Source organism: Pan troglodytes, chromosome 8, assembly GCF_028858775.2.
Source record: "Pan troglodytes isolate AG18354 chromosome 8, NHGRI_mPanTro3-v2.0_pri, whole genome shotgun sequence".
NCBI lineage: Eukaryota > Metazoa > Chordata > Mammalia > Primates > Hominidae > Pan > Pan troglodytes.
Genome location: NC_072406.2, coordinates 119,055,452 through 119,070,358, shown reverse-complemented (window position 1 = coordinate 119,070,358; position 14,907 = coordinate 119,055,452). Strand labels below are relative to the sequence as shown.

Genomic DNA, 14,907 nt, shown 5'->3' with positions numbered 1-14,907 from the left:
TCTAATGTTGATTCGGTTATCTGTATGTCCCTAGCTCTGTCTGCAACACTGTTGGTTGGCTTGCCTTTTAATTGCCTCGGGGGGTATGCAGTGGCTGTTTCACTCACTCAATTTCAGTGCCATGCAGAGGATTTTACATAAATAAACATGACATTAAATTATGTGTGGGCTGCTACAAAATATAAAGGGCATTTAGGGATTAAATACTTTTCAGAGGCAAAAATCCACTAACTGCTTTCTGGATGCTTTCTTGTACCCCAAATTAGTCCACTGTTCCTACCATTTTTTCATTTCGTCAAGTATGTTTGTCTAGACCAGATTGCTTTTGTCTGTTGACTTCACATGTTAGTGTGTGAGTGTGTGTGGTGTGTGCGTGCATATGTATTTCTGTCACCCTTTCAACTCTCCTCTGGAGCACCTTGATCCAGCTTAGCCATTATTGATTTCTTTCCCCTTTGATAACTCAAAAAGAGTATAATTATGCATTCACTTAAATCTAAATGATGATACTGTAAAACCATCTGTGGAAATCTGCAGTTAGCTGCATGTGCATTCGCTGTCAGGAACCCTGATCCGGCAGCAGCCAAGTTCTCCAGTAATTTAAATGGAAGGATCAGTTCCTGAAGAGGATTTTACCAGGGTTCAAAACTTTAAAAAACGTAATAATTAAATTTTAAAATGACCACAAAATGCCATTGACTTGAGGTCAGTAAAGAGTAAAAACTCAAGCATGTCGATGATCAGGAAAACATATTCCAGCAATGTCTAGAAGAAGGCAGAGTGAGAGAAGGGTTTGTGACTAGTACCATGTCTGACAGGTAACAGGGCTTCAAGAAATGTTTTTGAAATGAACAGAAAGTGAGGGCATTTCAGTGGTTCTGCCTTGCCTCTAGTAATCATCATACCCATATTAGACAGGATACCAGAGAGGAAAGTTTAGCACAGGGATTAGGATTCCATATGTGATGTGACTTAGACTTCAAATTACTGGCTTAGTAATTTAACTTACTTAGCTTCTCTGTGGCTCAATTTCATCATCATAAAACAATCAGATAATTGAAATTCCTTAATTATGATATCTGGCACACAGAGTAGACATCAAATAGACGCTACAAGTTAGTTCAGGATTCAGGCGACTTACTGAAAATCACACAGTGGTACACCCTAGTATTTGCTACTCAGCAGCCATTCCCCACTCTTTCTTTGCTGGCAGAACCCACCTCTGATCATAGAAAATGTCAAGTGGAAATACCAGTTCCTTGTTTTCTCCATCTTTATTGAACTGCATGTGGGCATGTGGCAGAATCCTGGTTGGTGAGGGTAAAGGGAGTTTTGCCGGCAGGGCTTTTGGGAAAGAGTTTCTTCCCTAGGTAGAAAAAAAACACAACAAAACCCACAAAAACCCATGTATACACCAGAGGCCTTTCTTTACTCTGCTGAGTATAGCCACATCTTCAGGTGATGAAAAGAAGTGTTATGACCGCTTTGCAAACATGAGGGTAAGTAGCACTGAGTGCTGACACTGTCAGAGGGGACACGTGGACATTGCTTAGGTCCTTGATGACATTGTTGGGCTAAATTAGTCCTGGAACTGCGTAAACTCTGGACTTCCTGCTATATGACATAATGAACCACTTATTGCTTGAGTCACTATTAGCATTCTGTTTCTTGCTGCAAATGGCATTCTACTAGATCTGGTGGCTAAACCAGGACTCAAAATCTGGTCTTGGCCAGGCACGGTGGCTCACACCTGTAATCTCAGCACTTTGTGGGGCTGAGGCATGAGGATCATTTCAGGCCAGGAGTTAGAGTCCAGCCTAGGCAACATAGCAAGACCCTTTATCTAAAAAAAGATTAGGCCTGGTGCAGTGGCTCATGCCTGTAATCCCAGCACTTTGGGAGGGCGAGGCAGGCAAATAAGGAGGTCAGGAGATCGAAACTATCCTGGCTAACACAGTGAAACACCGTCTCTACTAAAAATACAAAAAATTTGCCAGGTGTGGTGGCACGCACCTATAGTCCCAGCTACTTGGGAAGCTGAAGAAGGAGAATTGCTTGAACCCGGGAGGCAGAGGTTGCATTGAGCCAAGATCGCACCACTGCACTCCAGCCTGGGTGACAAGGTGAGACTCCATCTCAAAAAGTTAAAATAAAATATTAGCCAGGCATAGTGGTGTGTGCCTGTAGTCCCATCCACCCAGGACGCTGAGGCAGGAGGATCACTTGAGCTCAGGAGTTCAAGGCTGCAGTGAGCTATGAGTGCATCACTGCACTCTAGCCTGGGTGACAGAGTAAGGCCTTGCCTATAAAAAAAATTAATTAATTAAAAATCAAAATCTGGTCGTCTTCTGGTTCCAAAGCCTTTTCTGTTTTGAGCAGAGCACACTACCAGCCTAATATTTAAGGTCCTCCACAATAGTGCCAAAGCCTATCTCTGTATTCTGATATTGTGTTGGGTCCCTACTCATACTCTAACCTTTAGGTAAACCAGAAGACTTGACCTTTTCTTAATGCTCTCTGAGCTTTCTCCCTCAGTTCCTTTCCTTACAGTACCCTTTGTATACCTCTCATCTTCATCAGAATCACAATCATCTTCTGGGATTTGTCTTAAATGCATCCTTTTCTAAGAAATATCTCTTGGGGCCGGGCGTGGTGGCTCACGCCTGTAATCCCAGCACTTTGGGAGGCCAAGGCGGGCGGATCACAAGGTCAGGAGATCGAGACCATCCTGGCTAATGTGGTGAAACGCCGTCTCTACTAAAAATACAAAAAATTAGCCGGGCGTGGTGGCGGGCGCCTGTAGTCCCAGCTACTCGGGAGGCTGAGGCAGGGGAATGGCGTGAACCCGGGAGGAGGAGCTTGCAGTGAGCGGAGATCATGCCACTGTACTCCAGCCTGGGCGACAGAGCGAGACTCCGTCTCAAAAAAAAAAAAAAAAAAAAAAGAAAAAAAAGAAATATCTCTTGATTACATCTCTCTTACTTGCTCCTTGAAAGATAGAAACACTTCCCTCCTGCTTCACATCTTTTTTCCTCATATTTTGTAAGTACCTGTGTATGGATCTGCCTCTCCTAAGACTGAGCTTTTAGAGACTCATATCAAATATCATTCCTTGTTTTGTATCCTCACAGCATGTATTTTTAAATTATTGCCTTTTAACAAAGCTTAATAAATGTTTATTAAATTAAATCTGCAGAATTTTGGAGCTGAAAGTTCATTTCTTCTAAAGAAAGCTCTTATTTTCTGAAAATTATGGAAGTTCTTATTCTTGGATGTATGGCCCCCCCAGGATTCAAGAGATGAGTAATATTATTAAAGTTATATTTATTGTTTTATGCCCATAAGTTGTATCAGATTATATTCTTAAAGGATTCTTGGGTCCCCAAAAGAATGAGAACCTCTGTTTAAGTTGGAAAGTCAAATAAATACTTAGCCAAAGACACACAATCTGGAACATGCATATTTTAAAGAAAACTAGTGCTGTGAGTTTGCTGCTTTTCCCTAAAATTGGAGTGCAAAGAAAACAATCAAAAACAAATTTCTGGCCGGGTGCGGTGCCTCACACCTGTAATCCCAGCACTTTGGGAGGCCGAGGTGGGCGGATCACAAGGTCAGGAGATCGAGACCATCCTGGCTAACACGGTGAAACCCCGTCTCTACTAAAAATACGAAAAGTTAGCCGGGCATGGTCGTGGGCACCTGTAGTCCCAGCTACTCGGGAGGCTGAGGCAGGAGAATGGCGTGAACCTGGGAGGTGGAGCTTGCAGTGAGCCGAGATCGTGCCACTGCACTCCAGCCTGGGCGACAGAGCAAGACTGTCTCAAAAAAAAAAAAAAAAAATTCTGGCCATTGAACACTGCTCTCTTATTTTATCCAACTCTTTGATTCTCATGAAAGATTACTCCAAATCTCTTCAGGCTCCTTATTATTCTCTTCCCCCATATTTGCTCTCCTCAGGATCTGTAAATACATCTAAACAATTGGTCTCTTGCAAGCTGCTGAAATAAGCAGAGAGGTGGCTATCTGAGCTTGGACAATGAAAAAACACTAAGGCCTGCTGTAAGATGGTGGGAGCAGGACAAAGGTGGCCAGCATCAGCACCGCCCAACATGCTGGCATCTTCAATATGGTTGTTCCCTTGCTCACCCAAGCCAGACTATGGCCCACCCCAGGCAAAAGCAATTATGACCTTTAGTATGGCTAAGTGCTGTGGAGTCTTCCAATGTGTTACAAGAAGCACCAGCCCATGCCATCCCTGAATCACTAGTGGTTGAGAGAAATACAAAAGAAATAGTGCTGTTTTATAGACTAGGACCTAGTCATCATCTACATTATTCAGGATTTGGAAATATAGACCATAAGGAATGGAAGACATTTTGGGATCGTGTACTCTAATCCTAAGCCCATACTTTTGTTTCTTTTGAGATTTGATACTGCTTCCACAGTTGGACATAGAGGAAAACAAGAATGCAAATTATTATTAATTGAAGAGTGAAGAGATATGTCCCCATTTTCTTTTTCTTTTCTTTTCTTTTTTTTTTTTGAGATGGAGTTTTGCTCTTGTTGCCCAGGCTGGAGTGCAATTTTGCAATCTTGGCTCACCACAACCTCTACCTCCCAGGTTCAAGCAATTCTGCCTCAGCCTCCCAAGTAGCTGGGATGAAGGCATGCGCCACCATGCCAGGCTAATTTTCTATTTTTAATGGAGATGGGGTTTCTCCATATTGGTCAGGCTGGTCTTGAATTCCAGACCTCAGGTGATCCTCCTGCCTTGGCCTCCCAAATTGCTGGGATTACAGACGTGAGCCACCACGCCCAGCCCTGATATGTCCCCATTTTCTAAGACATCCTTGGATGAGCAGTAGGCAGGCTAAGTATCCTTACAAATCCACTGACACCCCCCCAACCTCCTGATGCAAAGCAGGTGAACCCCACAATTGGGGCTTAGCTTGGGAGGGTTCTTGACTTCACTCAGGAAAGAATTCAAGAGTGAGCTGATGGTAGAAGAAAGCAGGTTTGTTAAGTGGCAATGTATAGCCGAATGGCAACTCCTTCCAGAGCAGGGCTAACCCAGAGCCCAGAGTAGCAGTGTATGGGCTGTTTGCTAGCAGTATTTATACCCACTTTTAATTACTTGCAAATTAGGGGGTGGGCTATTCACAAATCTCTAGAAAAGGAGTGGTAACTTCCAGGTGTTGCTATGGACCTTCTCAACTGTCATGGCACTGGTGGGAGTGTCTTATGCTAAGGAGAGCAGCAAGGGCAACTAGAGATTGCCTTTGCTGTCATCTGCTAGTTCTGCAGGTTTCTTCATTTCACCCTGCCAGGACCAGGAAATAAGTTCCTCCAGTCTCCTGCCTCACTTCCATCGCACTTTCTGTGGGGTGAGTTCTTTAGTAAATGAAGAGAGGAAGACGCTATGTTTTTGTTTTTAAGAAAAGAAATGGAAAATTCCTATGCTTCTGTTTAGAAAAGCATAGAAAAATTTTGGTTCTCTACCATCTACTACTTAGTTAATACACAAGTTTTCAAAAGTTGCTGTATGTAGAACCAGATTACCAGGAAGGTGTTCTCAGGTTCCTTAAATGTTTGGGGTTTCAATTCTAAATTATATTTTATGTTAATAATAAAAACCATGCTGTCATAGTCAAAGGTGTTACATGATTGATAATTGGCATAGGAGAGACTGCCTGTCTTATGCTGCTGGCAGGTTAGTTCATTTCAATGCATACCTGTAAATGAGGCTTTTTGCCCTACTGTTTTGATACAAAATAATATTTTTCACTGACTTTTGGTAATTTACAGTGGAACAGTCTTATTAGTCATCCATATACCAGCATCTGTTTGTGAATGCTTTTGTTCTGTAACCCAGTGCAGAAAGAGGTTGGGGCTAGAAGGGAGGAATGTAATTGACATTCTCCTCTCACAGAGTCCTTTGTGATGGTTTCTCAACTCCCTATCCAGAGGGAGTGAGGGCTAGAGTTGATGGAATTATTCAGTAGGAGCTTTGTAAGGGCCTGAGCAAAGGGTCACTAATAGTTTGGGAGCCCGGGTTATGAAAATGTGGCTCAGTGCTGTGGAAGAAGCCCTTGCCCACTCCCTTGGACCCTCTCCCATTCCTGCACAGAACCTGACCTGGCACTGTTTCTGGCACCCTTCTACCCTCCAAGGAATGGGTGATTTGAGAACAGCAGCTTGGTGAGTGGGCACTGGCATCCTCTCTCTAAGTATGGACTGGCTGGGCGCGGTGGCTCACGCCTGTAATCCCAGCACTTTGGGAGGCCGAGGCAGGTGGATCACGAGGTCAAGAGATCGAGACCATTCTCCTCAACATGGTGAAATCCCATCTCTACTAAAAGTACAAAAATTAGCTGGGTGTGGTGGCGCACCTGTAGTCTCAGCTACTCGGGAGGCTGAGGCAGGAGAATTGCTTGAACCTGTGAGGCGGAGGTTGCAGTGAGCCGAGATCACGCCACTGCACTCCAGCCTGGCGATAGAGCGAGATTCCATCTCAAAAAAAAAAAAAAAAAAAAGAAAGAGAGAAAACATATGGACCAAGTGAAGTTCCTCCCAAAAGTTGTGTAAGCGATAGATGTGGCAAGAAGGAGTCACAGTGAAAGAAGTACAAATGTCATGTGCTGACAGCAAGTCCTAGACTGGCGAGGGGGATACTTGAAGCATGTCACTGTGGAAATCCCAGAAATAACTGGATGCAGAGGTCCTGGTATGGCATAGGTGGAGGTTATCAAGTCTTAGATAATTTGGGTCATAGCTATTTAAAGATAATATCCTAAGATTTAGAGAGGAACCTTAAAAAGCTAGTACCATATTGTGACCACTTGTTTTGAATCAGGGATGTTTTAACACTGTATAATGAAAACAAGATACAGAAGTAAATGGGGTGCTGATGGATATGCCACTTTGTGTGGGGGTATATATGTTCATATGCATTTTGAGATGTATATGTGTTCATCAAAACAGCTTTGCTTTTTGATTGAACTTGAATACTCTACACTTGAACTCAGTTTTTCTATACATGAAAATTGTGTGCTGAATGAATAAAAATAAATTATGTGTATATTATTTAAGCACATACCACATTTCACTTAATTGAAAAGTTCCACTGAAAGCTGGACGCAGTGTCCTGCACCTTACTCCCAGCTACTAAGGAGGTTAAAGTGGGAGGATCCCTTGAGCCCAGAAGTTGAGACCAGACTGAGCAATAGAGCGAGACTCCCATCTCAAAACAAAAATGAAAGCAAACAAAACAGCTTCATTTTGCCCCATTTTGAGTTTGAAAAATACAACAAAAACAACAGAGAATAAAACCAGAATAGGGAGGCAATTTCATTTTTTCACATTTTCTCATTTAAATGTAGTGATTTTGGCTCTGGATCCCTTAACAGAAACTGATTTGTGAAATAGTATTGCCGTCACAGAAAAGCAAACAAACAAACAACAAAACATATCTAACATAAGGATGCATCGTTGTTCAGTAATAAGATGGTAAATAATGCACAGAGGCAGTGAAGGGAAAAAAGAAAAAGAAATCTCAAATAATCGATTGAAAACTAAAGGTTAGCAGTTGTGCCTTCTTTCTTGCTCTTGTTCTGAAAACAGAAAGATTAAATAGATTGATTCAAGCAGATATGCTTTCAAATGTCATAAAGGACTCTACTTCTGGTGCTGTGTTGATAAACTGCCTGAGTGTATCACTGGCATTTCAGTTTTACTAGCCCTGCAAGAAGAGGCAGGGAGCGGTTTCTACCTCCCTGCCCGCCTGCCCTGGGATTGCTTAAACAATTTCTGTGTGCTTGTGCAAGTGGCTCCACACCATTACATGCTGGGTTAAAGAGTTCCTTCTCCGGGGCACCTTTGAATTCCCTCATCACAAGAATGGGAGACACAGCCTGTGACCAGCTGAACTTCATTATTTAGTTTACTGCGGTCTTGTATCAGGAGAGCAACTACCTAGAAATGCTTTATGCCCACACCCCTATTTTCTTGGTGGGGGATTTATAGGCTTATTCGGCAAAATTGTACTGAGGTGGAGTAGGAACATCATTCTGTGTCTTCAAACAAACAGCCACCCTGCTGCCACTGATCAGTGTTCCTGGGATGGCGGTGATTGAAATTTAGCACTGAGAGCGACTTAATTGGCACATGGATCTGTTAAGCATATGCCCTACCACAGGCGTGCCATCTGATGTGTCCATGGGGTGCCCCGCACCTCACACATGCTCACGTTTTGCTAAAGAAGCAAGTTTTGAACAGGACCTGGAAGGAAGGAAGCTGTGCTGTAGTTTAGGAGAGGGGTGGCCTTAGATGACAGGTACTCAGGGATCTCTGCCTGTTTTTAAGTTACTGTAATTTTTTTTTCCTTGAACTCAGAACAAACCTAAGGTCAGGGAGTTCCAGTTTGCTTGCTGTGAAATTAAAAAGTTAAGAATGTGTTCACTGATGCTTGTGCCTTCAGTAAATCAAACGCTGTGCTAGTAGAGTGGAACTTGGACTCAGCATTCCTCAGCAGCTTACAGCCCCGGAATTTAAGGTTAGAATGTTCTATGCTCACTGTGGCTAGAACTGATCCCTTGGCCTTCAGAGAAGAATTCAGGAAATCAATGTCAACATTTTTCTGCTGAGTTGGAAACAGCTGGGCCGGGCCAAATGTTCTAGGTTATGAGCACCAGGAGGAAAATACGAACTTCGACAGAAAACTGAGCAAACCCATAATGTTTTTCCCTTATGTAAGAAGAGCAAGTAAAAGGTGGAGAAATCAGTGGTTAGGAACACACACTGCTCTGTGGAATCTTCGCAAGTGTCCTTGGGCTCATGTATTTCAAGTAACCAGGTGGACTCTGTTCATTGCTGCAGACACCAAAAGAAGCTGTCTTCCGGAGCAGCTGTCCCGGGAAGGGTTTCGGTGTGACTGAGAAGGGGTATATAGCTCTTTATCAACTTCCCTTTTCTTTCATGAGCGCTTCTGTCCTAACTGGATCACCGACTCATAGACGGAATCTGTTTTTCTTTGTGTTCTCTTCTGGCGTCAGACAAAATCCTGGGCTCCTAATAAATGTTTAATAAATGTTCGTTGAATTCTGAAAGAATGAAATAGTTTAGGTTCCTCTGGGTAAAGTTGGAAATAGTGCTGCTTTCTATTTCGGAGGAGGATTTGCTGTGGAGCGAATATAGCTTAAATTTAGCATTCCACAATTCTACGGCTTCTTTCCTGAGACCTGTTCCTAATTTTTGATTTTCTCTGTTTCTTATGGAGGGTTCCATAAGAAATATATTACACGGTAATTATCTGGACCCCATGAAATAGATTTGCTCGTTAAAATGCTTTCATTTAGCCCTGCCAATGTGGCTTCTATTTAATGGCTTTCCTAGAAATTGGAACTCAGAAGAAAGTTAAAACCAAGCTCACATAGAGCAAAGGGAAGGAATTAACATTTAAGAATCCTGTGCTAGGCCAGGTGCGGTGGCTCACGCCTGTAATCCCAGCACTTTGAGAGGCTGAGGCAGGTGGATCACCTGAGGTCAGGAGTTCGAGACCAGCCTGCCCAACATGGCGAAACCCCATCTCTAAAAATGCAAAAAATTAGCCGGGCGTGGTGGTGGGCAACTGTAATCCCAGCTACTCGGGAGGCTGAGGCAGGAGAATCGCTTGAACCTGGGAGGCAGAGGTTGCAGTGAGCCAAGATCGTGCCACTGCACTCCAGTATGGGCAACACGTGCGAGCAAAACTCTATCTCCAAAAAAAAAAAAAAACCACATGCTAATAGATATGTAATTTGTATTTATTTCCTAATTTAACTTCAAACAGCAATTCTTTTGGGAGATAGCATTACTGTTCATCCCCCTTAATAAATGGGCATACTGACATTCTTTCAAATAATTCTTTGCTGTCTCCCAAAAAGATGGTAGCTAGGCACATTGGGTAACCTGCTCAATGCACCCAGCTACTAGGGCTGGAAACTAATCATTGACCTTCCTTTCTCCCAGGCATCTGCTCAGTGAGTACCTGAGTTGTGTGCATATTTGGCCGCTCTGCCAGCCTTCCCTAAAAGCGCTAAACCCACTAGGGAAAGAAATGCCTGCAGGAGCAGGTAACCCTTGCTGCAGGGTGACAGGGAGAAAGCTGGGGAGAGGATAGGCCTAAGCAATTCAGTGGAAGGCAGAAAGACAAGCCAACCTTTCCCCAGTCAGTGCGGCAAATGCTGTAACAATTCATTCAATTATGTTAAGCGCCTATTAAAGGAATCCTAAGCCCTCCCTTGGGCCATTTCAGTTCTAAGAGATTGTAATTGTTTGAGACTAACCATGATTTCTTCTTTTGCCTTCAGGTGATTCTCATTTTGACAAAGCTCTATGACTATAACCTGGGGAGCATCACAGAGAGCTCGCTTTGGAGGTATGTAGATAAATGGAGCTAATAATTACCGTGTTATTTAAGTGTGATGCCTGCTACTGCTGTCCCACCCACTTTTTCCTGGCAGGAAGGTTCCTGGTGATATGCACTGCTTGCTTTCTCTCTTTCTTCTCTGTTTCCTTTAGTGATGCGCTGGGCTTTATCTCCAGGCAGGCCAGAGCTTTACTTTCTTTATAGACCCCTTCTTTTAGTCAGCCAGATTCTTTTGCTAACCTGTATGATAGGTTGTGTTTATGCACCGTCTCACTGACCTGTGAGTTTATTGGAGCAGAAGTGAGACTGGAAGTCTCTTTGCAGAAGAATCAGCACAGCCTCTAGGTCTGCAGAACGAGGCTCTCTACCAGGGAAACTTTTTTTTTTTTTTTTTTTTTTTTTTTGAGACGGAGTTTTGGTCTTGTTGCCCAGGCTGGAGTGCAATGGCGCGATCTTGGCTCAGCGCAACCTCTGCCTCACGGGTTCAAGTGATTCTCCTGCCTCAGCCTCCCGAGTAGCTGGGATTACAGGCATGCGCCACCACGCATGGCTAATTTTTTTGTATTTCTGATAGAGACAGGGTTTCTCCATGTTGGTCAGGCTGATCTTGAACTTCCAACCTCAGGTGATCTGCAGGCCTCAGCCTCCCAAAACGGTGGGATTACAGGCATGCGCCACCACGCCTGGCTAATTTTTTTTGTATTTTTGGTAGAGACGTGGTTTCTCCATGTTGGTGAGGCTGATCTTGAACTTCCGACCTCAGGTGATCTGCCGGCTGGCCTCAGCATCCCAAAATGCTGGGATTACAGGCATGAGCCACCGCGCCTGGCCCAGGGCAACATTCCTTTACTAACTTCCCTTCCATGGTGGTCCTGCAGCTCACCAGCAGCACAGGCATGCATACCCACACTCATGCACACCCTTATCTTTGGGATTCACACTGTATTGCTTCACACATATAGAGTGTGGAAATCATACGGGATTTTTTCAGTGCCTCTTCGCCAGCCAGAGACCTCCACAGCCGGCAGTGCCTCTGCTTGAGTTTTGCTTATGCCCACAGGGCTTGCTCTGCCCACTTAGCCCATCAGGCTGCACTCAGCTCATACTACTGGTTGATATCTCATGCCTGCCAAGGGCAAGCCAGGTGTGCCAGCTGCTGTGGTGGGGTGGGCAGCTCCAGCATTGGCTCTGTGCAAGGCTGTGGCTGGACCAGGTGTATGACAAGGGGCCTCCGCCTTGGGCACTGGTGTCTGGACGAGGGGAATGCGGTGGCGCCTTAAAAACTCGGGGACACCAGCAATCATGGAACTCCAAAGGGGGTGTTACAGCATAACACAGCCCTGGCTTGGGGAGCCGAGGTCTAGGCCCCCAGAAGGGTCATAGCTCTTCTCTCCTTCCCACCAGCCACAGTGCAGCAAACGGGGTGGGGGTGGGTTTCAGCTCATTCGTGTTACAGCTCGTTCAGTCCCACTGCTCTGCTCTAGCCCATGCCTCCTAGGCTGGCCCAGCGCCACTGCTACTTCCCGTTGTGTGGGGCAGCTGCCTGGCGCCAACAGAGGACAGGAAGGCTACAGTGTTACAGCTCCTTTCTCACTCGCTGTTGGGTGGGTCCCAGGTTCTTGTCCTGCATCCAAGAAGAGTTTTATTGAGTGACGGAACAGCTCTCAGTGGAGAGGAGACCCAAAGTGGGTAGTCCCTACCAGAAGGCAGGTAGTCCCAACGTGTGGCTGAGGGCAGGGTTTTTATAGGCTCAAAATGGGGGAGGTGCAGGCCGTAGGTAGAAAGAGAAAAACATATTGGGTCTCGGAGGAGTTTCCCATCCATGATTTTAGACCCTGGTAGCCCAACTGCCCAGTCATGCTGGTATTCAAGGAGCTCCTCTACGCTAAGGGATTTGTACCTATTCATTTGAAAAATTGTTGTGATAGTAGTAGAAGGCCAACAAATTCCTAGGCAGATAGGGACAAGCCCCCAATGAAACCCAACCTTCAAGCCACAAGACAGCCTGAAGCCTGAAAACTAAGCTTCCAGTTCTGGATATAGTCTCTGGTTACAGGGATGTAACTGAAAGTGTGGGAAGTTTGGTAGGGGACTTAATAAAAGTATAATTTTTTGTGCGTTAAGGAGCCCGCACCTACTATATTGCTTCAATTCTGTAACCCTTCATCAGAATCTCTGTGACTCTGAGCAACTTCATACTTCCCTGATAGATTTCTCTAATGGATCTCCATGTATAAGAGTAAAAGCCAGCATTTTTTTATGCAGTGCATTTTCCATATAAAGTATAGTCTGCATATTAGAAATTTAATAGATAATGCAGTTTTGTCTCACTGGGACAGAGGCTTACGCAGTCATAACTCTCCACCTGCACAGTGGAAAGAGCATGCCTGCAGGGCCTGAGGAGCAGGTTGCCCTAGACTGTGGAAGCTCAGGTTCAGTATGCTTTTCTCTCCATGAAGGGGCATTGTTACTGATGGCCCAGTCTAAGAAGAATGTCCTTTTCAAACTTAGTGGAAAGGGTTAATTTAAAAAATGGCATCACATCCCATTAGTATCAGGCTTCCCTTCTGAAGGAGCAGTCTACTTGGGTGAAATCTGGGAAAGTGTGGCGCGAATGACCTGCTGGCTTCTCAATCTTAAGATGAATTTCACTGAAGGATGCATAGTGTCATGCACTGCATAATGCCATTTCAGTCAATGACACCATATACAATAGTGGTCCCATAAAATTATACTGTTATTTTTCCTGTACCTCTTTTGTTTAGATATATTTAGATACACAAATACCATGATGTTACAATTGCCCACAGTGTTCAACACAGTAACATGCTGTATGGATTTGCAGTCTTGGAACAATAGGGTGTACCTTACGCCTACATAAGTGGTATGCTATACCTTCGAGGTTTGTGTAAGTATACTGTATTATGTTCACACAATGAGAAACTCACCTAAGGTCATGTTTCTCCAAATTCATCCACCTCATTAAGTGATACATGACTATATATATACATATAGTCAGCCTTCCCTATCTATGGGTTTTAGATCTGTTAATTCAACCCATCTTGGATCAAAACTGTTGGGGGAAAAAAATTTAAAAACAACACAACACTATCACCAATACAAGTAAAAAAATACAGTATAGCAATTATTTACATAATATTTATATTTTATTTGGTGTTACAAGTAATCTGGGAATGATTTTAAATATACCAAGGAGAAGGTCAGTAAGTCATATGCAAATACTACACCATCTTCTATCAGGAATTTGAGCATCTGCGGATTTTAGTATTCATGGGGGGTTCTGGAAAAAATCCCCTCCAGGTACTGAGAGATGACCATGCATATACACACACGCGTGCACACACACACACACACTATACCCACAGATACATAATATATTTTTAAAATATACGCCTAATAGTCATTTGCCATATGTCATATACTGGTGTGACTACTTCAGGTATGTGATATATTAGAAACTGGTAATTTTATTTATTTTAAATTATTATTATTAGTAGTAGTAGTAGTAGTAGTATTTGAGACAGAATCTCACCCTGTCACCCAGGCTGGAGTGCAGTGGCATGATCACAGCTTACTACAGCCTCAAACACCCAGATAAAAGTGATCTTCCCACCTTAGCCTCCCAAGTAGCTGGGACTACAAATATTTGCCACTACCCTAGGCTAATTTTTTTTTATTATTATTTTGATAGAGACAGGGTCCCACTTTGTTACTCAAACTGGTTTTGAGCTCCTGGGTTCAAGTAACCCTCCCACCTCAGCCTCCCAAACTCTCAGGATTACAAGCATGAGCCACTATGCCTGGTCATTTTAGTACTTTAATAGGAATGACATATACCTTACTGAAAATGTAATTTAGAAAACAGAGAATAAGGTGGAAAATATGTATAATACTTCATATTATAATATATAATATAACATAGTATAATATAATATAATATAATATAATATAATATAATATAATATATAATGTGTCATATATGAAACCTCGGTAGGACTTTTGAACAGCTCACAGTGCCCATACTCAAGAGTTTAGGAAACCTCCGTAGGTATGTTAATACAGAGGAGGAGTGGGACAGGCCTGGGTGGGTAGAGGACAGGGGTCAGGAAGAGAAAGCCTTATGGTTCTGAGTTGTCTAGCACAGCCTTGCTTGAGGGAAACTAGGTGGCCTAGCACAAACTGACTTTCTCCTGCACCGGCTCATACTGTTACCAAAACACCAGGGATCCAATCTCAGCCCTTCTGGTCACTGCACAGAAAGCCAATCACTGAGACAACTATTATTGCCAAGGAAGAAGGCTTTAACCGGGTGCTAGAGCTGAGGAGATGGGAGATGAGTCTCAAATCCATCTCCCTGACTCACTAAAGTTAGGAGTTTAACATAGCAGGGAAGAAATGTAACTGTGTTGGAAAACAGGAACTAGGGAAGGGTAAGGAGATAAAATGAGAGGCCTGGAATCTCATTGTCTGAATGCAATGAG

At 43.7% G+C, this 14,907-nt stretch overlaps 1 protein-coding gene across 6 annotated transcripts in view; it reads left to right on the top strand.

Annotated features, from left to right (window-relative positions):
* SORCS1 (sortilin related VPS10 domain containing receptor 1) overlaps positions 1–14,907 on the top strand; it is a 590,109-nt gene that overhangs the window by 198,440 nt on the left and 376,762 nt on the right. For all 6 annotated transcript variants that reach the window (XM_024346619.3, XM_009459224.5, XM_003951748.5 and 3 more), the window contains exon 2: positions 10,347–10,414. In XM_024346619.3, the coding sequence (XP_024202387.3) occupies positions 10,347–10,414 (68 nt within the window). The remainder of the gene's footprint in view (positions 1–10,346; positions 10,415–14,907) is intronic.